This window comes from Rhopalosiphum padi, chromosome 4 (genome assembly GCF_020882245.1).
Source record: "Rhopalosiphum padi isolate XX-2018 chromosome 4, ASM2088224v1, whole genome shotgun sequence".
NCBI lineage: Eukaryota > Metazoa > Arthropoda > Insecta > Hemiptera > Aphididae > Rhopalosiphum > Rhopalosiphum padi.
Window position 1 is genome coordinate 17,506,578 of NC_083600.1, and position 26,638 is coordinate 17,533,215.

The window sequence follows — 26,638 nt, forward strand, 5'->3', positions numbered from 1 at the left end:
AAATTGATATCTATTCTTATTTCTTAAACTCGTATAGTCGTATTATTATTGGTTATACATCAGATGCGAGTTCGGAGTTGGCCAAACTGTTTCACTTTTACCAAACTTCAACCCCTACAAACAATAATAAAATGGTAATCTGTAAAAAAAAAAAACCAAGGAAAAAAAAGAACACTTTTTAAAATTTTTAAATATATTAATTGATTATGCAATTTTAAAAATTATTACTTACACACATTTACACGACCCGTATGTATACACATAGAAATTGTATAAAAATAATTATCCCTCTAAATTTGTAGATATCAAATTAATATTATTAATTATTTATCAAATAATGATATCATATTATAATTTTACAAGCGTAATAAATATTATATAATACAAAAACATTTAGCATGTTGCTGGTAACATTTGTTCAATTGGTCATAAAAACCTTTAAAATAATTATATTATAATAATGTACATTGTTGTAGTAAAAATGTATTTTACTCTATAGTCTATATTATACTAAATAAATAATATATTGTATTTAATATATCAAAATATACCTAGTAAGTACCTATATAAAGATGAAGAATGAAAGATACATTTTTTTATATTTTTTCACATAATTGTATGCAATTAGAAAACAACATTTTTCAAAAGAAATATATTTTTTATATTTCAATATTTTTAAAATTATATTAAATATTATACATTTTTCTTGAGGAGATTAGATACCGGCCGTTTTTAAGGAGTTCATGTAAACTACTTCTATGTGTGTGCATACGGGTTATGTAAATGTGTGCGTAGTAAGTGTTTTTTTTTAATTTTCATATTCAATTAATATATTTAATATTTTTAAAAATGTTTCTTTTTTCTTTTACTTTTTTTTACCTTAATATTTTTTTCCAGGATTCTAATAAAATATGTGTTATTGATAATTAAAAATAATTGTTTTAGAGTTCTGCTAGAACTTAACAAATATTTTTACAATTGATATTTCCATGGTGATTTAAAATTGTATTTAAGTTTAAACCTAGGTACTCAATACATTTAGGTAGGTACCTATTATGTTTATATTTTATACATCTTATAGACTAGTCGACATTTTTTATAATATATAATCTAAATATTATATTATATAAATACCTTTGGTCTCTTTATATACATCAAAATAAGATCTTATTGGTAATAAAATAAGGAATTATGCTGTGTTGTGAATAATACTAAATCGGTTATTTAAAAAAAAAATTTTAAATAATTAAACAAATTTATTTTATATTATTCATAACATTATAATGTATAATACATTTATTAATTTATTATACTCGTACATATAGTATTAGTCATGAAACGATACTCAAACACCCTTATGGTATACATTGAAGCAGTAGAATTAAACTTTTTCAATACATAATTTAGCATAATATTATAGTTATTGTACATTTAATGATTTTTATACACGTATACGTTATTTACATTATTATGTACATTTAAATTTTTAGAAATTATTTGTTTGTATTTTTATTTTTTATGTAAGTACTCGTACTATGGAGGTATATTATTATGTTTTTTTTTTTTAATACCATGTGACCTGCTGGTTTATTATTTTGATTACAGAAATGTTTAATTAGAACAAATAGTATATTGTATACTTTATAAATCATTTAAAAATATAGTTAATTCTAAATACAATTTAAAATTATGATTTTTCAAAAAATATCAATACAAGTAGGTAATACATTTAAATAATAAAGTTATAACTTATAATATTGGTAATATACCCAAATCAGGTAATACAACTTAACGGTTAATGTCGAGTCTGATAAATCGATTAGACTGTGATAGATAATAATATACCTATAAGTATAGTTGTATATAGTATAGATAAATACTAAAAGACTAAAGAAATGTATAATAATTAAATGACAAATATTGTTATATTCATGAGTCATGATAATTATTCCACATAATGTACCTAATTCGTACAATTTTAACCTTCGCGGATGCATATTATTATCTATTATGTTATCGAAGTATCAATCTATATTATACTGTGTCTATGTTAATTGAATAGGTGTATCGTGTATGTTTTCACGACAGTCGGTTAAACTTAAAACAAATAAAAACCAAAAATTACAGAGGAAAAAACAGTTGTGAAATGACGCGTCTAGCGTCTGTCTCCTGTAATAGGTTGGTTAGGTACCTATACTTTTGTTTTTGGCAAACACCGTGTCCATTCTCACCACAAGGGAGCGAAATGTTTTCGTGCTATTCTGCTTTCGAATACGATTTGCATAACAAACAAGACTAAATAATGTTTTTTTCTTGTGGTATTTGTCACTAGTATGGTTGCAACATGGTTGTGTGTCATATTTTCGGAACCATATTACCTACCTATATATAATATTATCATTATATGATGTTCTGCTTGTACTAATACGTACTATACTCTAAACAAATGTATATTGTGCGCAAAATGTAGCACTTGGGTAAACCTACTAGTTACTGTCCAAACATTAAATTATATTTAAAAATGCATATTCATGGATAATTGTTTGCAAGGGGAAAAAAATTAAACGTGACAAAAGCAGAGGCGGATAAGCCTGACTTTTGTATATAAAAGAGGAAAAAAACATAAGGGCATAAAATAGATCCGACCCTCCGAAATGAAGAATTAAAATGCGACTAAACACCTGAACCCTTTTTTTATAGACGCGAAAACGAAACGGAGGAGATTTATAAACCATTAATCAAAATTTGGGGTGGACTGCAGAACGTGATAGCCTATTTATTTATATATGTATATACATAACATTTAATAGGGTGTGTTTATAATGTTTCAAACCCTATATAATAATATATACGTGCTCACACTTGCCACGTCAATAAATGATTTTGAAAAATTATTTACAAGGACTTTATATTATATAATACAATATTGTATAATATTTCACTTTTAATAATACAAAAGTCCATCATGTATAAATAATGCATACGTGCTTTATAGTATTGTATCACGTTAATTATAGTAAAATATATTGTATTTATTTATAAAATCTATTTCACTATCATCGCATGCTGCGAAGAAATATTGTGAACTAACTTCAATCGATCATCTATCATAATATATTATTATATATATAATAATGTAGTGTTGTATATATGATAAATTGGTTTAAACAGGTTATAAAATATTATTGATTTTATTATTGTGCATTGAGAAATTATTATAAATATATTCGCACAATTAAATATGTGAATCGAAAATATAATAAACAATAATGTATTCGCTCACCCAAACACTCCAACCGCCACAGCTGCTTCCCGAATCACTCGTTCGTGGTCCATATCAGCTAGATTTTCTGGACGTATGGTTGCTGTGTTTCTTGGTTGACGTTCATTTTGGACAGCTATATAGAAAAGAACGACAGCATAAATTAGTCTTATTTATCACATGTATGTGTATAATATTGTGTCATTCGCGCAGATATAATTACTATAGAAATGATCTACATGCAAATATGCAATGTACTTGCATACGAACGTATAGAGTTCCATGGACTAAATTTACACCTAATTCAGTCCAAAAAATAATCAATTAAATTGATTAAAAAAATAATTACTTTTTCTTCCCATTGTATAGATGAAGAACTCATTATGTCGAAAAATTGTAATAATAAATATATTCGTTAATACCTAATTAAATACACTAATACATGTGTGTTTTATTTTATTGAATTTTTCTTATTCTTAAATTTTTATTTTTATTAATATTTATTGTCAAAATACGTAGATAAAAAACAATAAAAAAAATAAAATATCAACCAGCTGCTTTATTGGACTCAATTTGATACGTATTAATATCAAATAAAATTTAACCAAAAATAAAACTCCAAATCTGAGACTGGACTGTTTAATTTCCTTCTATACCTAAAATACGAGTAACTTATACGTAATAAAGTATTTACAGAGCATTTATTTTTTCGAAAAGTGTTAATTTCTTTTAGAAATTTTCGGTTATGAAATAGATATTAGATACATGCAATTTCATTCTTACATTTATTTATAACCGTAACTTATATTTTTAATTTTTATTAAACTTTAAATAAGTTTCAGATAATATATTAAGAATATAAGTTACAAATTAAAAATTATCATTTAGAAATGTTGATTTTAGGTTTACTACCATCACAAGCAAGATGAAAAAACAAAAGCTGTAGCGAAACCGTTATTTGTATATAATGTGTATAGCTACAGATTTTTATTAAATTGTAGATACTAGATACGTTGTTTTGGATAAATTGAATCAGTAATATATTTGTGAATAATATTATAATTATTGATGTATATATAGGCGGTAACTCGATTAAGGCTATGTGCTTCAATCGCGAATGTCTTTGATTGCATAGTTAAAAAAGGAATGTAGACAACTAGATTTAGTAAAGTTAAAGTGACCATCATAATTTGAGTAATTTTTACCCTATTATGCGTAGGTAATGGATTATAATAAGTTATGAACGAATGTGGGATACATATTTGAATACCTTTATACTTTTCTTTAGTATTACTTTTAGTATTTTCAGTATAACTCGTGTACTATGCACTTTTTACCGCAAACTACGGTGTAATAGATACATATAAAATAATATTATTATTTATATAGTAAAATTAAAAAATATGAATAATTTAAATATTACTTTATTTACTTTATTATATTTGTGAGTTTGTGGCACGTTATTATAGTACGTGATGGTACTACAACGCGTGTTGGATGTATACGAACTATACGAGTTTACTGCACCGATCGATAGTCGATATATACAACCGCGCACATATTATCACCAACTCTGTTATAATACATAGATAGTAGGCACACGGATAATATCATGAACGTTTATGTATAATTTATTGTACATGAACAATTTGTCGTAGACCATGCATGTGATCTATTATGTATCTATAATTCTGTGTGTATTATGCTTTATGCACGACATTAATACTCCTACATATAACACCCCGCACGTGTATATATAATATTATATCATTATTAAAATATTATAATATATATAATAATATGTGTATATATATTATTATATAGTACCTAGATGGTAATATATGGTGGATTGTCGCGGCACGAAATCCCTTTGATTTCGTCGCCTTCGGTGCAGTTAAAATCTCGCGGCGGCGTTTGTTGAGCGTAAGCTTTTTAATGATAATAACGGTGCCGGCGGGTCCACGATAACCGCATGTCACGATCCGCGTGTGACAAAACAATAATAATAATAATACGAAGTATAATACCCTATATACGATACATTCGACGTGTTGTGCATATAATAAAATATCGTTTTCCACTTTTTGCTACTGTTTTTTTTTCTCCCGCAAGTCTTCTCTTCATTTGCAGCGAGCCCGACGTGTGCGCCTCATCGGCCGGAGGCTGAGAGACGGGTGACGAGTACAAAATAAAAACCCTACACGACTTTGCCTGCACGTTTAGTGTATATCTACATAATAATATATTGTCATTATACTCTTCGTTGGATGCGTGCGCGCGCTCATTAAAAAATAAAATCGTAAATAATAATAATATACATATTTATATTACAGTAATAAACGACTGTATATATATAATATATACATACATTATACATCGTCACCGCACGCTCACACTTTGTAATGACACATCGTGGTTTTTTAGTTTTTACATATTGTATTATATTATAACGTGGTCGTTTTATGTTTATTTAAATGAGCGTAAAAAACATTTTCCTCGGTTAACTTGGTTCACTCTCTTTCTCTTTCTCTTTCTGTATCTGCGTTTTGATGTTTTTTTAACAAGGGTCGACCACTGTGTGAGCACGTGGCAACCGACCGCCACAGCTTTATTATACATACGTAAATACGTTGTTTAGCATGAATCCTTTATATTTCACACTACGGACATTGTTACAACAATGTTTTAATAACGTATTATTATTATAATATGCATAATACATATTTATCATACATAAAATAGATACCGTGTAGAAAAACTCAGATGTCAGATTTTAAGTAAACGCGACATTGCGTATTATGATATATCCTGTAATTCAAAATGTTGGCTTCCTTTAATTTCACAATAATACATTATTATAGTAAATTAGTACTTACTATACTACTATGGAATCATAGGCGTGAGCACGGAGTATGCAAGGTGCCAAGGTATATAATTACATACCGTGTGAGCTGGGGACAGAAATTTTTTTTAAATTATATATAATATGACCCAATTTCTAAAATAACACTCGAAAAATAAAAATAACAAAAATTTATAAGTACGATCGATATTTACGGCTTAATTATGTGACAAGAATCATAAAATAAATATATCATATTCAATAAAAACGTATTTATAAAGAAACGTGTATAGTTGTATGTCTTATTTTTAACATAAAAAAAAATATTAAAAAACTTAATATTTTCTAACAAGTAACAGTAATAATATTGTAAAGACTATAACAATAATAATGGTAAATGGTACCTAATCATAATTACTTTGAAGGAAATTGTATGAGCATTTATTTTGTTGGGACCACATTGGTAACAACAAAATTCGAATTTGTAACAAAAAATCATATAATTATACGACCTAGTGTCCTAGTCTTTTAAATACAAGTTTCAAATTTTAAGCAAAGCAATGAAATGTTTTGGTTTTACATTAGATATTTATTGAGTATGTGTAAGTTTGATTTTTTTTATCATTATTAATGTGCGAAGAGTGTAACCTTTTAAAGCAGCTAGAATACTTAGATTTTCAATTTTGTAAATTGTTTTAAGTAGCGAATTTTATATAGTCGGTACTTTAGGAGGGCTAAAACAAATGTCAAATAAATTCTTACTACAATAAGTAAATTAATAATTATATTGTATAGTGAAAAATTTTTAAAATTTCCAATTTTATTATCTTAAGCTTGAAAATAAAATCCAAAGATTCTTTATATGTTTTTTTTACTGGAATTTATAAATAAAGCTATACCACAAACAAATTATGAGCGATTTAACTATTTAAGTGAAATTTTGACGACATTTGATTTATAATATTATAGAAAAAATATTAATCCTAGAAACTTGAAACATATCACTTTTACTTACATTATTATTTTTATACATAATGATACTTTCAAAAAAATTACATTATTTATTAAACCCTATTTATACCATAATGTATTCACGTATAAGCTAATAATAACTAATAATATTATATGAAATAATATTATAATAACCATCAGAGGTGTATCCGGGATTTTTTATGGAGGGAGGGGCTAAATACTTTTAACTTGAGTTATTAAAAATCAAAAACAACAAGAAAACAAAAATACTGATAACATATTAACGTTGATTATATATACGTTAACGTATTTACTATTTTAAATAATTAAAATTTGTAAGACGATTTCTATATTTAAATTTAAATATTTTAAAACAATATAAAAATAAAGCCAGTGGGGGGAGGGGTGCTATAACCCCTTTAGCCTCCCCCTTGGCTACGCCACTGATAACCATTATTGTTAGTGCCCGGCCGGTCTACCTAATAATACGTAATAATATAATAAAGTATCGGTAATCGCCTCGTCCCTCGTACCACTCCACCACCGATCGACACACATACTCACACGTACACAACATACATGTTTATAATTTATATTTTGTATTATTTTACTTTTGTATTTAATTGTGTCGTTTGTAAGTTATATAATATTAATAGGTGCATTGCGTATCGACGCGTTATCGGCCGCCCTCGAATTGCGGGGCGCGTGGAATGATACAGCCTCCGTCCCATTACGTGTTTGTGCATATTATTACCGTACTAGTTTTTCTGTCGTTTTTCGTATTAAAAGTACTGTTCCGTAACCATACGAACAACGTCATCAACTGTGAAATAATTATATATTTTTCGTGTTGTATTTTGTGCGAATCGCAAATATTTTAAGTTTTAATATTACTAAAAAAAGTATCTTTTTATTGTTGCATTCATAATGGAAATGTTAACCGTTTCCATTACTATATATAATATTATATCGATATATCACTTATGCCAATCATCGTGGTTTATTGAATGCTATATAATATAAAATATATAAACTCGTCCGCCGTATGTGTGACGCGAATGCGGTTCGCCGGAATTACGACTATTATAGTCGAATTTTTTATTTGGCACAGCGGCTCTATAGGTGTGATTCAGTACATCCTTTTATTTAAGGGCAGGTCTAATAGCCAATGAACATATTTTATTATTTTGTATTATTACTTTATTTGTTAAATACTTTGTGATTTGTGTCGACTGTGTATCAACAATTATTTAGGCTGAGACCAATTGGTCAGTATGCGCTCCACAAATTGTGAGTTATTTTCATATATTATTATTGTTTTTTTTTTTATCATTTTTATATTTTAAATAATTATTATGCTTTTTTATGAATTGTTGTGCCAACAGGGCTGTAATTTATTATTATTATTATTATTATTACTTATTAATTATTAGTATTTTTATGCAATATTGTTGTGCCGAACAAGTAAAGTTTATTTTGTTTTATAATCACATAAAATATACGGACTATTATTGTTCGTTCCCGGGCCGTATAATTATTATATTATAATTTATAATATATATATACGATTTGTTGTTGGGATAAATTAATTCAATCTACCATATTATTATTAGTGTAATAGGTAATCGATTACTTATATCAATAATATATAATAAAAAAATGTATGATAAAATATCCTTAGAAATATAATCTGACAGATAGTCTCCGCTTAGAACTGTTGTTTGTATACACCATACAATAATTTATCATTCAATTTAAATTCAACATATCCATTACAGTGGCCTAGGACCTAGGTATATATAGTCACTCATTCTAAACACAAGCTACGCTTATTGGAGAGGTATCATATACACATAGTTTAAGCTTTTATTTATTACTAAATATTATTTGATGATGAGATAAATATTATTATCATTAAAATATATTATAACTATTATAACATTTATAACTACAAATTATAACTTTATTAAAATTCTTTCTAGGATTCCTCACCGTCCTTATTCATGCCCATATTGAGGCATTTCTTCAGTCTGCACGCCTGACATTGGTTACGGTGCGCCTTGTCTACTACGCAACTTCCGGTTCCCGCTTGACATCTATAATTCACAAAACAACATAAACATAGTATATAAGTTTATATAAGATATATTATATGTTCGAAAAAATATGTGTAAATATATTTTACTAAGTATTAAATAGGCTCATATAATAATAAATACTAAACATCAATTATAGGCAGTTATAAATTGTCATACATTCATACATGATATTATAAGAAACATTATTGTATATACATTTGTTTTAATCATGTAGACTTACAGTGCACTTATTATGTACCGCTTGGCGCTTTTGTATTAACGAATATATTTTTTATCAAGACGTTTCTCATTCGGTCGACAATGACGGAGAAACTCCCATTGCACGCCCCTTATTCTAGTACGCAAGCGCAAAAATGATTTTTGATATCTTAAAATACACCTGCACCTTTAATACCAAAAGCAAACAATCACGAGAGCAATTTTCATATTATATTAAATATTATATTTTAAAATAGGTTACGTACATTTTATTGAATTGTAAAAATCCTTTACGAAAATAGTTTATTACATTAAATTAATAGGTGATATATGGATTTTTTAGGGTGGGGAGTAGTATTGTATTACAGGATAAAGAACCCCGCAAGGATTCACCCTCTTACTCTTAATTATCACCTATGTATATTTAATAGCATTACCTAATACCTAGCTAGTAGTCAACCATTAAAAATAAAATATCAAAGGATGTTTGTTTTTTTCGATTCAAAGTAATTGTCTATTATATATATATCTAATTAAATATGATAATGCAGTTTAACAAATTTTCTAAACCACGAGAAATTACTAGATAAACTATATAAAGATAATATTATATTATAATAAATATTAAATAGTATACAATAATATAAAATATTATAAATGAATATAGAAAAAAAGTCTCCAAGTTCAATCGTAATGCTAAAAAATATCGCTATAACACATATTATTATAATATATTTAACATAATATTATATAAGGCGTATAATTTAAATTACTATTACATTTTTTTAATATATATGATATCCTGCACGATAACATCAAAAAAAATTTTTATTTTAAGATGAAATCTATCAGGGAATTTCAAATAAATGTTGAAATAAATGACTTGAAGTTAAAAAAAAAGTCAGCTTTAGAAGGACGAATAAGTTTGACCCTTCGTTTATAACGATACGTGTGTATATACCGTCTACCGGTGTTAGCGTGGGTGATGGTGAAGTGGAATTCACGGGTCCCAGGGGTGCGATCGGGTCCGAGATTTAATTCCGTCGATCGAATTGAGTGTGTGTGGATAAGTACGCACCACACTCAGTCGACACAGGACGAGCAACAGCATGGGGTGGGAAGGGTACTCTTTAAACAAATCAATTTATCGTTAATGCGTCTTTCTGCAGCTTCTGCTATTGTGGCTATGGGATTTGCACTAATAACGTGTATGGGGTGGCGATGTGTTTCCACGAAGGGTGGAAATTATTACTACTATATACAATTTATATATATATATATATATATACATTATACATGCACATAATGTATCCGGTGTGTGGAAGGTAATCGTTCGGCCGTCACAAGTGTAAACCTGTTAGCGGGTCACGGTCAAAGAGCGGCAGAAACCCTCAACAGAATAAGTTTACCATTTTAATTCCCTCGTAGACCCTTTCATAATTTGATTTTCATTTGCCACAGAAAATCCATCGGTAGTCATCGCTATAGCGTCTATAATGAAATCCTACTGCAATGTGTATTTGATGTATGTGCAATGTACTATACAGGGTGTAACTCGTCTATTTGACATTATTGCATTGGCACTATTATTGCATTTGTCAAATAGACGAGTTACACCCTGTATAAAACATACTTATACATACAGATGTCTAGTTAGGATTAGACATTGGCGATATTATAAAACATTATGCATTGACAATTTGTTACGACTTGTTGGTCGATAGACATTATTGATAAAGCTGGGAAACAAAATAATCAAATTTATAATAGATAGTAGCCAATAGGTGTGTAAATAACTATAGAGATAAATTACTAATTACCACCATGTCTCATTTGTAAAATAAAATAAAATAACATAAAAATGAATAAGTAACTGTCGAAGCATTGTAAGAAAATCATTTAATCATTTACGTAATATCATACGTACCTATAATTATTTTTACTAAATAAAATATTTCAATAGACAAATTAATTGAATTAATAAATATTTATTATATTCATTATATTATGGTAAATTCAAATAAGATGAATAGTTTTATATATTTTTTTTTTATTTCAAAACAATTAGTTCAATAAATTATATAATGGTTTATTAGTTTGTGTTTATTTCACATTTTACAAAAACAGAACTTTAAGGCATGCCACAGATTTACAATCCAGAATTAATATTATTTAGTGCATTAAATGAAAAATTATATATTCACTTTTTTATATTTTTACCATGCCTACGTATTTATAAATTTTACGTAATAAAGAGCGAATGTATACGCATATAGGTAGGTTATATTATATAAGCTCACAAAGCAAATATAAATATGATAAATATCAAATAATAAATAATATAATACATTGATGTGTTGCACTTGTGTGCAATATATATATATACACAGGCTCGTCCTTATGTGAGTTTTCTTTCACGAACGAGATGAGGAGTGGCTGTGTGACCGCACCTGGTACTGCATCTATGTTCAGTGAAGTAGCGCGGCCGTCTTATGACCGTGTTCTCGACGAAAACCAATCAAAAAGTATATTGCGAAAAGGAAAGACGATCGATTTCGAGAAAATGCGTGTATAGTTTGTAATGGCAGTAACGGCGGAAGATAGTGAGTGAGCGAAAGAGTGAGAGACGGTGAGAGAGAGAGCGAAATGATGGTGACAGAGAGAAAGAGCGACAACGGAGGAGGAATAAGGCTTTTGGCCGGCCCGCGGCGGCGGCGTGCCCGTAGTAGTATTACTACGTTAGAGATATATAATTGAATCTTTTTGCCGCGCTCGGCTTTCTAAACTATATACACCCCACCCCCGTAAACTCAACGTCCCGATACAGTAATCCCGAAGAGCTGTTATAAAACGTCAAACCCTCTTTCGCTACTGAATCACATTTATTTATAACCGTTCAAGAGTATTAGAGACATGAAATTGAAAAGGAAAAAAGAAAAAAAGAAGAAAAAGATTCCTGCAGCAGCCTATAGGCTTCAAACGAACGCTTGGAAAATGCCTATATATATATATATATATATATATAAATACACACATAACATATTACGTATCAGTTAAAGCATGTATATTGTATAATATGTATATATATTATATACATACACATGGAATATAAGAGAAAAGCAAAGCAAGGAACATGGCAACACGCGTCGTTTAATACCCGCATATACATAAATATAAAAAACATAATACCTTAACATATATTGTATTTGATATCGTGTATAAATAAAAAAAATACATTATATCAGATGTGTATGTGTGTATACACATTTGATTATGGAATATCTAACTACTGCAGCGATGGCATTCGTTCAGTTGGTGGTGGTACAAGTAGATATGGGCTATCTATAGTAACGCGAACAAACATTGGATTTTTATGGGCTTCAAAATCACCAAAGGGGAATTGTTTACTACAGGTCGCATTGGGAAAAAAAATAGAATAATATCTGCAGCACTACACGATTTCAAGAGGATTTCGTATAAACTATTATTTATAAATAATATATATGTACCTTCTGCAGAATAAATGTATGTATATTATATAATATAAGTAGGTACATTGTTTTATGTTTGTAGTTAATAATAATAATTAAAATTATTCATATTATACGTTTAAATATATATAAATAATAAATATATTGAAATATTTATATTATAATTTACATATCTAAATAATCTATATTCCCTTAAAGAATGTAAACAAAAATTATTAATTTCGATATGAAAGCAAAATAAAATAAAATGATTTATCAGATCAATCTTACGAAATACTATAGGACGTCAAACTGAAGCAACGAAAAAATATGTACATAATATAAGTTTGATACATTTTATTAAAACATTAATAACCCTTAATGTTTGAACAAAATAATAAAAAAAAATTGTTAAATGAATATTGAATTTTTTATATAATATAAATTATATTGTGTCTTTTTTCTGCATAATATATTATTAATGTAGTTTAGGTATCTTTAAATCTTTTAGTAAAATATCACATGGTTTGATAAAGCTAATAATACTTTTAAAAAAAATGAACACTTTTTGATGTGTATTATTTCTATAATTTACATAAAACTGTAAACACTTTAAATTAATTTGCATTGTCAAATTACGATAAAACACATGTACAGTGACGTATTGTATTGTTCCCGAACCCCTCGTGACATAATATTTTGAATTGGAAAGAGGGTGAAGTTTAGGTTATAACTACCAGTTTTTTCCATTCATCGAGTTTGCATTAAAGACCAATATAATCACAGTCAATACTAAAAATATTATTCCCGGTTCCAGTAAAGAATTATCTGACTTATTGTATTTTTATTTAAAATGTATACAATTGTTGTAATTTATGTTAACTCAACATTTCATTTTTAAAATATTATAATACAACAAACCAGTTATTTAATGGACTACCTATAGCTTATATGCCTATTGAAGGGAGCACATAAAACATATTTATCAAGTTAATATAGTTTAATAACAATGGTCTAAACAAAATACTATTCTGTATAAATAGAAAGTTTTATATTAAATGTGTGCAATACATTTTACGTTAAATCCATAAAACAAATTCATTATTCGTTTAAATTTAAATAATCTCACACCCTTAAGCACGCCACTGCAGCTGATATATCCACAAATATGCACGTCGTATTATACAATATTTCAAAATAATGGTGACACGTCAAATACCCCGATAAAAATATCCCTAACAAAATATCCAAAAACCAAAATATCCCACGTAAATATTAATCAAAATTTTAACCTCTATAATAAAAGTTGTGATTATAAGTACATCAATCGCACGTCCTCTTTATATAAAGTGATATGTTGTTAATTGTTATTTTTATAATGGTAACGTGTATGGTATATTGCGAGCTAACCGTTTCTATTTTACGTATTTTACTTAATAATATTGATTTTTGAATTTTGCATTATTTTTTTGAAAATTTGAAAATAATTAATTGTAGGTAGGTACTTAACAATATAATACGTATTACATATTATAATATATGTTAACGGGAATTATTTACATAGAATGTTTTACTACTCGGCAAATAATTAAAATAATTTAGAAATATTTTTCATTTATAAAATATACTAAATAATATTTTTTGCATTATTTATATGATTTGTCATGAAATATTATGGGAAATTGTTCTACGGATAATTTAGTTTTGAGATAATTTGACTTAGAACTCAAAATAAGAATATCATATTCGACACAATCGCATCATGTACTACTGACCTGTAGATGAGTTTGCGGCGTACGCTCCTCTTAAAGAACCCGCTGCAACCGTTGCATGCCAATATGCCATAATGCTTTCCGCTCGACGTGTCGCCGCACACGACGCAAGTTAGTCCCAGTGTCTTGGTCTTAGCTATAGCTTGGCCACCGGTTGCCACCGAGTAATGTCCCGAGGATGGGGGGACCGAAGTCGGAGGCGTTCTCGACGAGGACACCGGTACCTGTTGGGCGGCACAAGCAGCCGACATGCAGAGCGACAACGGCCTATCCCTCATGGAATAACTTGAGTCTGCGTCTGTATAAGAAACATAGTGCATAGCAGGACATTAGTATAGTTTATAACATAAATTCGTGTGGCGGCAAGGGTGGGAAAGAGGGAGTCAAAAAATAGGAGAGTGCGTTATTGTGTGGCAATTATTTGGGTTATCTTGAAAACAGTACAAATTAGGTATACAATTATATCCAATCATAACGACAACATTATTTTCTACCACTAATGAGTAATAAACAACAATAATTTATCTACTAATAATAAAAACAATGATAGTTTTTCGTGAATCAGCTGTGATGTATTTAACATTTATGTGTTTAAAAATAAAAGTACCCTATATGGTACTATGGATTTTGTTGAATCTATTGAAGACAATTTTATGAAAATCGCTCGAAAATTGTGGTATTCCATAAGACTCATGCATTTTAGGCCTTTGAATTTTTTAAATAGTAAATATTATTACTATTTTCTACAAGTTATTATCTTATCTTACACGGTGTTGCCTGTGCTAATTAAATAATATTCTAGTGAATTTTCACTGTCTTGAACTCCATTAAATATAAATTACACATACTTTCAACATTTTCATTAGGGTGGTTTAGACTTAGAACAAATATAAAGTACAGGTCTAAAATTATTTACTATATCATAATAATTATTTTATTTCATGTAACCAATGCCAACCGTATTTAAACAAGAAAATATTAGTTCTCTTATACACAAATACATTATACACATATGTACACAAATATTGTTTCATTAATATTTAATATAAATTCATTATTTATAAACTAATTGCAGAAAATATGAAACATTATTAATTTTTCATATTACAATAAAATATGATTCGATTATGAAGAAAATTACGCGTGTATAACGGCGGTCAGAACGTAACCAATTATACAAATTTAAAACGGAAGTCTAAAATTGTTAATTACGTCTGAATATTATACTATGCACAATAAAATTGAAAATTAAAAGTATATAAGTTAACCTATATAAGATCAATATAATACCAATATCATTTATGTACTTTTAAAGACGTATACACTTTGGGCGTAGTCACTGCGAATTAATAAAAAATAAAATAAAGTATGAATTAACGAATATCTTTATATAACGTATACCTCTCTCAATGGACACAATAATTAATTCCTGGTAAAAATATAAGTATTCCAATGTATAACGATCTATATATGGCCTGTATAACGAATACAAATCTCAGTTGAAACTCAACTCAAAATTCAAATTTAAGTATGTAAATACTATTACTATGCAACAGTTTCATCGGTAATGAAAACTCGTTTGCAACTTAAGGCATGATGAATTACGACCAGATATATTACTCCTATATTATCGCCGATAACAATAACGTTAATTGACATTATTAATAATATTATGCATGCAGTAGTGTCATTGTCATTTCGATTATTCTTGAATACGCATACTTTCATAAACCGTGCCCGGAATTTATCCATTTTTAGACCAACCGATATAAATATTATAACTAATTAGGAATAATACTCAATTTTTATTCTTTAACAATGTTTTTTTTTTAATTTGAAATTAAAATGTATTTATTAAAACGATAAAAATGTCGTTATGGAATTTTTCAGCTAGTGTTTGAAATATAATACTCGTCTTTGTCTTAAAATTATTAGTATGAATGATTAAAAGCGATGATTGTTGGCGAGTGTATAGATCACAACCAATTTCGTTTTGATTTAAAAACGTGTAAAATCGTACAATAATTAATTTCTTATTATAATAGTGAACAATTAAATACTAAATACTATTGCCTTTCTACTAGTGGCCGTCATTAAATGTTTTTTTAACTCATATTTTTTATGCAGACTTAAAATCCTATTTAGAATCTATCCCTCTCCCAGGCCTACTAATTTAATAAGTGGGATTAATTAGCATATTATTGGATTTTAAAAATATAAATATATATTTTGCAGGATTCAAATGAGACCACTACAGGTACCGTGTATGTATAATTAATTATATGTATCTATGTATGTATATCCGTTCAGTATATTTAATGATTTTGTATCAATATTTACTATCACGGCTTTTTTTTTTTATAAAAAAAAACAATATTTTCATTTAATAGATACATGTGAGTTTGATTAAAATAAAACTAAAGCCTGTCTAAAACAGACACCTGTCTAGTGTCTAAACGGATACTTTTGATGGTCCCGTGACTGTCCATAATATATATACTTCCTACAGGTTTCATTGTATTTGTAAATGAAGTGTACAACATTATTATAAATAAAGAATTGAGCATAAAATAAACATCTGGCCGAGGTACATTTTTGATATATTATATGATATTATTATACCGCGTCTACGTTGTATACAAAACTGTGTTATATAATTATTATTACCACCAAGTCCGCGGGATAGGCGCCCTCGCGGTCCGCGGACATGCCTGGGCGGGGAGGCGGCGGTGGAAATCATTAAATCTGGCTTATTTGAGCACGAGGTACGGCAACGATAGTTGGTGAGTGTATATATATATTATATTCCGCTGCCGCTGCAGTGGATGGACGGAAACAGCGCGTCGATTGATTATCCCCATGGGGGGCGTGTGCGCCTGGAAAACCGGCCGGGGCTTAACGCCGGTTTCGCAAAGGGAGGGCAAGCTGGTCGTGGGCACATCTGGCGCGGCATTCCGGACACCGAATGAATCGTCGCTTATGCTACAGCCCGCGCGTGTACAGCGTATTATATAATACGCAACTTTAAAAGTCATTTTTTAGCTGCCATCCTGCAATACCACCGACAACGATGACGTCTACTATCCCGCGCGCCAAAAACCGCATTCATACAGCAATTTATAATAATATAACGTATATACTTATCACATTTGTTTATATTATTATGATTTATTATTATTATTTGATTGGTAGGAACACCAGGAACTAAGAAGAAAAACAATGAAAGCTCATTTCCGGTTTCTCGGCCTCTCGGGTTTTAATTATTTATATAAACACGATATTCATCTCTAAACGGATTCTATAATATTAAATAATTTATATTTAATCAATGATGCTGAAAATGGGGAGTAAGAAAAACAGAAAAACAAGAGTGTAAGAACATTTATTGTGTTCTTAATGTTATTACTAACATAATAAAGTCGTAAATGATAAAATATAATAGGTTATTGCTTATTGGTATTACTTACATGTTATTATTGCATTTATACTATTTAAAATTAAAATTAATCAAGTGAAAGTAATAATATTTAAAACAAAAGTTTTTAAATTATAATATACCTATATAAATTGTTATAATGACTATATAATATATATTATAGGTAAATTATTATCTCTAGGATAAAAACATAAAATAAAGTTATAAATTTTGTTTATTTCGTTCGATGTTTATTATTTTATTGAATTTGTGAATCTGTTTATAAATGTTCGTGACGTATAAATTGAAAATGGAGTTAGGTCTGAAAATTGACCGGTGGATCTAAATAAACTGACAAGAACTGCAAGCAGATAGGAAATTTGTGCCCCTAGGGATTCCGAAAATCCCATATATTTCAGTTCAAACTAGGTATAGGGTTTGTTTGCGGTTAATATAATATATTCATATAAAAACAACAAAAAAGAGTGAATTAGAAACAAAATATAGTATGTATTGTGTATCATGAGTCATGAACACTATTTGATGAAAACTTTTAAATGCATTAATTATTAATTAATTTATGTTATATACTAGTATAATACGTATCATGATATTACCTCTGTGGACCTGATAGTATTTATTTTAACATCTCCATTATGCCATATAATGTTGTTAAGATTGTGAGATTATATTTTAAGTTAGTAGATTTATAATAATAATAATGATTTGCGTTGACGTATAAGACATATTCATTTATATAATATTCTAATACACAACAGTGTTATTATTAATTAATATTCATAAGCAGAAAAATTAAATAAAGTAAAAAAAAGTCACAACAATAGTAAGAAGATTGACTATTAAACACATACGCAGTAAACACATTGTGGATCCTAAGACGTTGTTTTGTAGAGAAGGGTTTTCATGTGTCACTAGTTGGTTTTATTGAAAATTGGTAACCGGGGATTCTAGCATGTACTGGAGTGAAAATAAAATAAAGTACCTATAGCAAGAACCTACTATATGCTATATGTTTAATATGAACAATACATTTTCTGTAGAATATAATGTAAATATTTATTTATATAAGTTTTTTTTTTATTTTAGGTTATATTTTAAATTTTAATAACATTTTATCAGCTAACAACCACACCATATTGGATAAATATTTGATATTTCTTAGGGTAGTGTATAATATGTTTTAAGGTATTTTTCATATTAAGTGAATGATTTAGTAACCACTGTATTTATTATTTTTTACATTTTATTATTATTTATACATTTCAACATTTGTTTTTTAGCTTTCAAATTATACAGGTGTTTAATTATTTAAGAATGAAAAATCAGTAAAAATCATGTAAGAATGTAAAATGAGATTAAATATCATTAGTAGTAGGTACCTATCTAGTGTAAAGTTTGATTAACCGCAAGATGCAAAGTAATGATAGTGGACTATAACAAATGTGTTAAATATAGGATAAAAATTATAAGAAGGCCATAAAATAAAATTATTGGATACTATAAATAGCAAATGGCACAAATTATAAAAAATTTTATGTACATACATTGCGCATTTGCCAATTATACAATTAAATAAATTGAATAACGCGAGTTTTTTCTTTAAAAAAGGGGGTGAATGACGACGCGGGTAACGACGGTGTTGACGAATCAATCTGATATACCTTGCTAAATTAATGAGAGAAACTACGTTTTACCAGTTAATATAATACAGTATCTTCGCAACAGTTGAACGATATTATATAATATAAAAGGAACAATCTGGAAAAATAAATAACCCAATGATATATTTACATGTAAAAAACAAAATAAAAAGGCGAACGCCAAAGTGGTTGGAATTGTTGGCTGTGTCTGATTGCATAAATATACGCGGAAATTGGGTAAGTATACGCGTAACGGTGGCGAGGGGAGGGATTATTTATTTTTATATTTTTTTTTGTCACCCTCCGCACACGAATCCGTTAGAAATGCTAATGAAATCGGACAAATTGCAAAACTATATTCCGAGGGAAATGTTTTTTTTTCTATCTCCGGCATGCACGAAGGTCTTGACTTTGGCGAACGAGGGATTGTTGGTGAGGGGAGTGGGGCGACAGCACGCACCAGGATGCGTATTCCCATTTAGCAACAGATTTATTCCTCTTCTTCGCCCCGTTCCTGCAATACGCACGGCGGCCGCCACCGCCGCCACTGCCGCCGGGAGTTTCTAAGCTCCAGGGGAATACACCGCGGGCCCCAACACTCATTTATTCCAATCTTCCGTCGCTATTTAAAGTTTCTTCTGCCGTCTGCATCAGTCTTGTTTAACAATGAGTAATGCAGATTGAGTTCACTGCATTCACAAACACTATAGTATACCATTGGTATCGTGTATATAACTACCTACTTTTCTTTTATTATATTGTTTTACTACATCATATATTATTGGACATGATTTTTTTCACTACTACAAGTCTACAAATAATTACTATGTTGATTATAAATTATACACGGTATACATCGTAACAAAAATTCGCGTATAATAATTAATAATAACTAAATAATAGTTGCAAAAAATGGTAAATAACTAATAAGTATAACTACTAACTATATTTTTATTATTATATTTAAAAAGTGGGCAAGTGGGTATCGCTCTGCTGTATAGTAAAGATGGAGAGTAGGTCACTATAATGGATGTGTTAAATTTGAATGCAATGACGGGTATCATTGTATACGAAAAACGATTCTGAACGGAGATGGTTTGTCAGTCAATGATAATTAGTTGGATACATTATATTATTACCTATATTCAAATTGTAATATATCGTTATATTTTACGCGGTTTCGTAAAAAATTAAATTTCATACGCTCTTAAAATGTTTTCTATATTGACGCTGGAATTTTTTTTTACAGTTACTTGAAGGAAAACTTATAGATAACCTTGTATAAGATTTTTGAACCTTAAATATGAATTCCAAAAATTTTATGAATTTTCAACTTCAAAATTTTTTGAATTTTTTTTTTTTACTACGATAAGTAAAACTTATAATAAATCTTGTATTAGTTTTAAAAATTTTTTGGATAGCCAAATTTTTTTTATCGGCATTTTAAGAAAAAAAACTTAGAAAAGTCGAACATTTCAATTGTCTATAAGTAGCTTAAAAACGGTCAAAATATGAAAATTTAATCGTAAATAGATAACCATAATATACACATTTGGTGAAAATTTCAAGAATTTACAATGATTTGTTTTTGAGTTACAGCAAAATCGAAAAACCGATTTGAAAATGCATAAAAATTCCCGTTTTCCCGTTATTTTTTTAGGGTTTTTCCCGATGCTTTTGAAAACTACTGGAAATTTTTTACTTTTGACCACCCCCTCCCCCGGCCAAGTACCAACTAGATGGACTTTCCTATTCAAAGAGGGGCTGAAATCAAAAATCGAAGCATTATTACTACTCCAAAACGTGATGACAGATACAAAAATTAAAAAATCGTAGAACCCATCTCTGTTTGTTTTTGTTATTGAATAAATATATTCTTTCATAATATAAAAATGTAATGACGAAAAAATAACGTTCAAGTATGGCATAAGTATTAACTGTAATTTTTATTTTATTTTGACAGTGGAATTTATTTTTCTGTAATAAATAATATTGTTATTATTACTATACTGTATATTTATTTAAATCTGTTTTATAATTCATCGTATTTAAATTGCAGTTTCAAATAATGCATGATATTTTAAAATATATTGATCTAAAAAATCTAATAATTTGTTTTGTAAATATTTTATTTATTATTAATCTAAAATAATAAAATGACTTTACCTCGATTTTCACTTTCAGCATTTAAATGAATACTACCCATTCTTGGATCAGATAATGAGAAAATGGGTTGTGCAGATTGTTGTATTGAAATAAATGACCGATCTGAATCAGTTGTGGTTAGGTTCATTTTAAATCTGAAATTAAATATAAAAAGTAAAAATGAATAATAGGCACATCATTATTATTTAATAACATGGTAATATAATTCATTATAGTTAATACATTCAACATTGCTATTACTTATTAGTACCTACCTAACAACAATTATGATGACTATATATTTTAATATATATTCAAGAATCTCTTCGTTTTGGTGTGAAGGTGCTGTATTAATTAAATCGATTTTAGATAGATAAAGAGAATTCGATATAAATCGTTTGTCTATAAATTATTGCATAGCTCAATTTATTCTCTTGATTTCAATTACCTTTATCTGTTGTTTATTCATACAATTTTACACTGCACTCTTAAGGCATTGAAATTATAAATAAATATTAATATTGCCTTTACATATTTCTATAGTAAAATAAAAAATACTATAGTGGTTATAGAAACAACTTATTATTTTAAAATACATTGGTCTTAAATTAGGGTTGCTTTTATGGCTGGGGGCTGGTCACGTACAAAAAAATGTAATGGCGTATTTTTTTTTTTGTTACTATCATTAAATCCTATATACTACATTGGCACAATGAAGTTGACAATTTAAATTTTATATGAATATATAAATAAGTGACGTCATTATATGAAGAAAAACTGATCTTTTGATCACATTTTTTTAAGGTTTTATAATAAAATAAAACGCGTATTACATAATACGTATATTATGTTGATATTAGACTCTTAGCAGTTTAACAAATTAATAGTAACGTAAATAATTTTAAAAATATTTTCTCAACTTTCAAATCTTTATAAATTCAATTACAAATACACTAATATATTTTATACTCTAGTATTACAAGTTATAGTAGTGTAGTGTAGTCAGCGTACAATACTGAACACAGAACAATAAGTATTAATAAATTACTTTGTATTATAATTTATGGGTCAAATTTAATTGTGTCTAAAGATAAAAAAAAAATAGTTGTTTATATTTTTGTATGTACGTTTACGGGGTAGGAGCCAGAAGGAGTACAATTAATTATTTCGTGTGATAGTCTCTTTCTATTTATTTCATATGCATTTGATTATTTTAAATAGTTTTAATAATATCTAATTTAAAGAAGTGCCTATAGTTGTAAGATTTTTCATTGTAGTTTGAAAAATAAGATGAATCAGACTTTATTTTTGAAAAGACCATATGTTTGGTTTTTTTTATTATTGTTATTTTAAAAGTAATAATTCCAAACAAATATCAATATTTTTATAAAAATGGAATTTAGGCAAATATTAAATATTTTAGTAATTAAATTGGTTTTAAAAAATGTAGATACCTATATTATACAATATGTTGATTGTTGATTAATAATTTATATAATACAATTTAATTATACATTTTTGTTTTAGTAAATAGAGAATTCGAAATATTTTTTCGATTATTGAGTACATCATGATAATTATTACTAATCATACGTTATTCGAGTAGATATCAAATGATATTACAAAAATGTTATAATTCATTAGTTAAAATTAATAATAAATTTGCATTGCAAACTATTTTCTAATTTATGATTACTACTTACGTACTTATGAGTACGCTCATTACAAGATCCTATTATTTATTATGTGTATACAGGATATTATGAAACTTAAATATCTGTTAATAAGTGAAATATTTTATTATTTTTATATTTGCTTAAAATTAATTAATAGGTATAACTATTTTTGTATTTCATAGTAATTAGTATTATAGTTAAATTTAATAATACTAATATACTTATACTATAATATATATGAAGTATGAAGACTGATAAATGATAATATAAAATAAATATTTCATAATATAATATTTCGAAGCAATACAGTTGAAACCATCCCTTTGAAACAAAATTTTGTACCAACTAAACCGTACAAAACATTTTTTTTTTTTTTTTATTATATTAACAAACGTTTTAAATATCGCGTATAAGTGCCTGACTATACTATACATTCAAGTACAAAAAACTTGAATTTTTTTTTAAATTTGTAAGTATTTTAATGGGAATATTCAATCAATATTCATAAATAAAATGCAGTTATAGTGGGCGTAGAACATAAAATCATTATAAATAAACTACGTGTAAATACATTTTTAATCGCGTATTCGCGTATACAAGTTATATGAAATAAAATAAATAATAAATAGTATAGGCAATAATGAATATGGATTAAGAAAATATGACTTACCTTATTTAATAATATATACAAATATCGTGATCGGAACGATATAATAATATAATATTGAAATGTAAATACGATAATTTATTATAAGATATTATGTGCAACAAACGAGTTCGTAAAAAATATGGAAAACTGGCACCTTTAAAAAATACGTAAAGGTTTCCAATTTATTGTATGTATCATACACTGCCGAAGTAGCGCGTGGGTTGTACGGTAGATAAGTGTATAATATTATACATTAAATCGGAAATCACGGTTCTTTAAATCCAGGAAAACCGATGAGAAGACGCGAAGATAGGTAAAACAACAAAAACTCAAAAAACGTAAAAAATATCGTGAGCGGCGCGCGCGTAAAATAATCGGATTGTTGCGTGTATTATGTACGAGTGACGTATCCGGTTCGCGTTTGGCTTATGCCCCGGGACTCGGAGCTTAACTCGTCGGGCCGGTAAAAGTCGCGGCGGCGTAACGGAGGGCGGCTGCGGCGGCGGTGTATATAGGGCGGTGGCGGCGCGGGTGGTGGCGCGGCGGTGGCGTCGGCCGATGGTGCTTGGCTCGGGGGTTGAGGTTCGACCCGGAGAGGCTTAATCTTGGTCGGCCGACTGTCACAACCCCCGGGTTGGCGGCCGGGTGTCCGGGGCGGTGTGCGGCTGGGACCAACCGGAAAGAGTTAGAAATGAAATAGTGCGCCGGGCGCGTGCGCACCGGTTCGCAACCGCCCGCCCGGCTACGGCGCGCCACGGTCGCCATGTTTATTGTTTAGCGGCCCGACGCCGCGCGGGTTAATAGTTAAGCTCTCCGACACGGCGCCCCCGTGCACGACAATTTGATTACCGAGTATTGAACCGACACCGCCGCCGCGAGCGCACCGCCACCCACGACCCACACATAACCCACTCCACTTTTTCTCTTCACGTCGCGTCTTCATCCTTTACCGTTTTACTCTCTCTCGTATTTCGTTCCTACTCTATCTGTGCTGCAGCACTCAGATTTTTTGAAGGGGGGGATATGGATTTTTGTCTATTCTCAGACCACGTTATGACAAAAAAAAAATTATATATATTATACTCTCATATTTACCTGGAGGTGTTGGTTAATTATAAATAATATATCATAAAAATCATATATAAAGGGAACGTCTTGTAAATAATATTATTCGTATGTCATTACTTATTATTAGGTATCATCTTGGCGTAAATCATCTCATGGCGATAAGTATGTTTTAATTTCTTTATAATATATATTTGATCGTTATCAATCAAATAATTTATATGAAAAATTAAAAACAACAAAGAAAAAATATTGAAAACATGAATTTTATTTTAAAAATAAATTTTTCTTCGAGTTAATTGTTACTACTATAGTACTATAATATGTGACTTCTTAAACAATTTATCGTATATGTTATTTGTTTTCTATTTTCTTCACATATGCTTATTGTGCCACTTTGTATAGATTATATATTTTCGTTAATAAAATAAAAAAAAATAAAAATAAACCAATAAATTATTATAAATCAATAGACAAAAATAAGCCAAGAAGGGGATATGACACACTCATTCCTTGTCATGAGCATCCGCCCTTGATTATGGAGATCTATACGGATATTAATATTCACTGCACCACCAGTCTAATTTATGCGTTGAATGAACGACTTTCATATGGAACTCAAATTTTCTATGACGTTATACTTTAGTGGCGTATACAAACAATAATTCTAATGCATGGAAATCGTCCATACAGCGTACAAAAGAAACTCTCAAATACGTATTTAGGGGAGAAGGAGGAGGAGCAATCGCCTAAGTAGCTCTTTTTTTAAGGCTGGTATAGGTATAGGTATACGCTATGTTTGTGTGGATTTATTGTAGCAGTATAGTTTATTGAAATTGATTAAATAATTATAAATTGTACGTATTTGGTCCCCTAACGGGCATCCTAACCTATAATACAATGTCGTATATAGATTATAGGTGCATGCTTTTTTGGTGATTTTCTAAGCACGTTCATTCAGAGCACGACTGGACTGTTATGCTACTAATTACTATTCTACAGCACTCAGCAACGTGGAACTCAAATCGCAGGGATGCCAAAAAAAAATTATTTAAATCAATTCCATTTTTAACTTGCTAATAATAATATATGCAGTATTGAGCAGTAAAATCGGTTACATGTATTACAATTATAAAATCTAGTCAGATTTGGAACTTGTATAACTTGTAATGGTAGTTATACTCGTATAATTTTCAAATAACTTTAAAATGTAACTACCAATTGGTTGCCATTTTTGTTATAACTTTTATTAAAAGATAGGTATTTATTTGTATGTACATAATATAGCTTCATATTTTATTTGGGCGAGCCTCTTATTTAGATGATAATATTAATATATGATTAAATAATAATTATTATGTCAATCAAGTGAATTAATAGGCATAATTTTTGAATTCAGCAGTAAATATTAT

The 26,638-nt window shown here is 28.6% G+C and overlaps 1 protein-coding gene across 3 annotated transcripts in view; it reads right to left on the reverse strand.

The window, feature by feature from the left end:
• LOC132929794 (photoreceptor-specific nuclear receptor-like) overlaps positions 1-26,638 on the reverse strand; it is a 62,537-nt gene that overhangs the window by 9,102 nt on the left and 26,797 nt on the right. Inside the window, exons 1-5 of one of the 3 annotated variants that reach the window (XM_060995362.1) lie at positions 24,183-24,736; positions 21,858-21,991; positions 14,619-14,913; positions 9,069-9,172; positions 3,284-3,398 (exon numbers count right to left, since the gene is read on the reverse strand). In XM_060995362.1, the coding sequence (XP_060851345.1) occupies positions 3,284-3,398; positions 9,069-9,172; positions 14,619-14,913; positions 21,858-21,984 (641 nt within the window). In that variant the 5' untranslated portion in view covers positions 21,985-21,991; positions 24,183-24,736. Of the gene's footprint in view, positions 1-3,283; positions 3,399-9,068; positions 9,173-14,618; positions 14,914-21,857; positions 21,992-24,182; positions 24,737-26,638 lie in introns of those variants that run through there. The other 2 variants (XM_060995360.1, XM_060995361.1) reach the window with 2 other exon arrangements.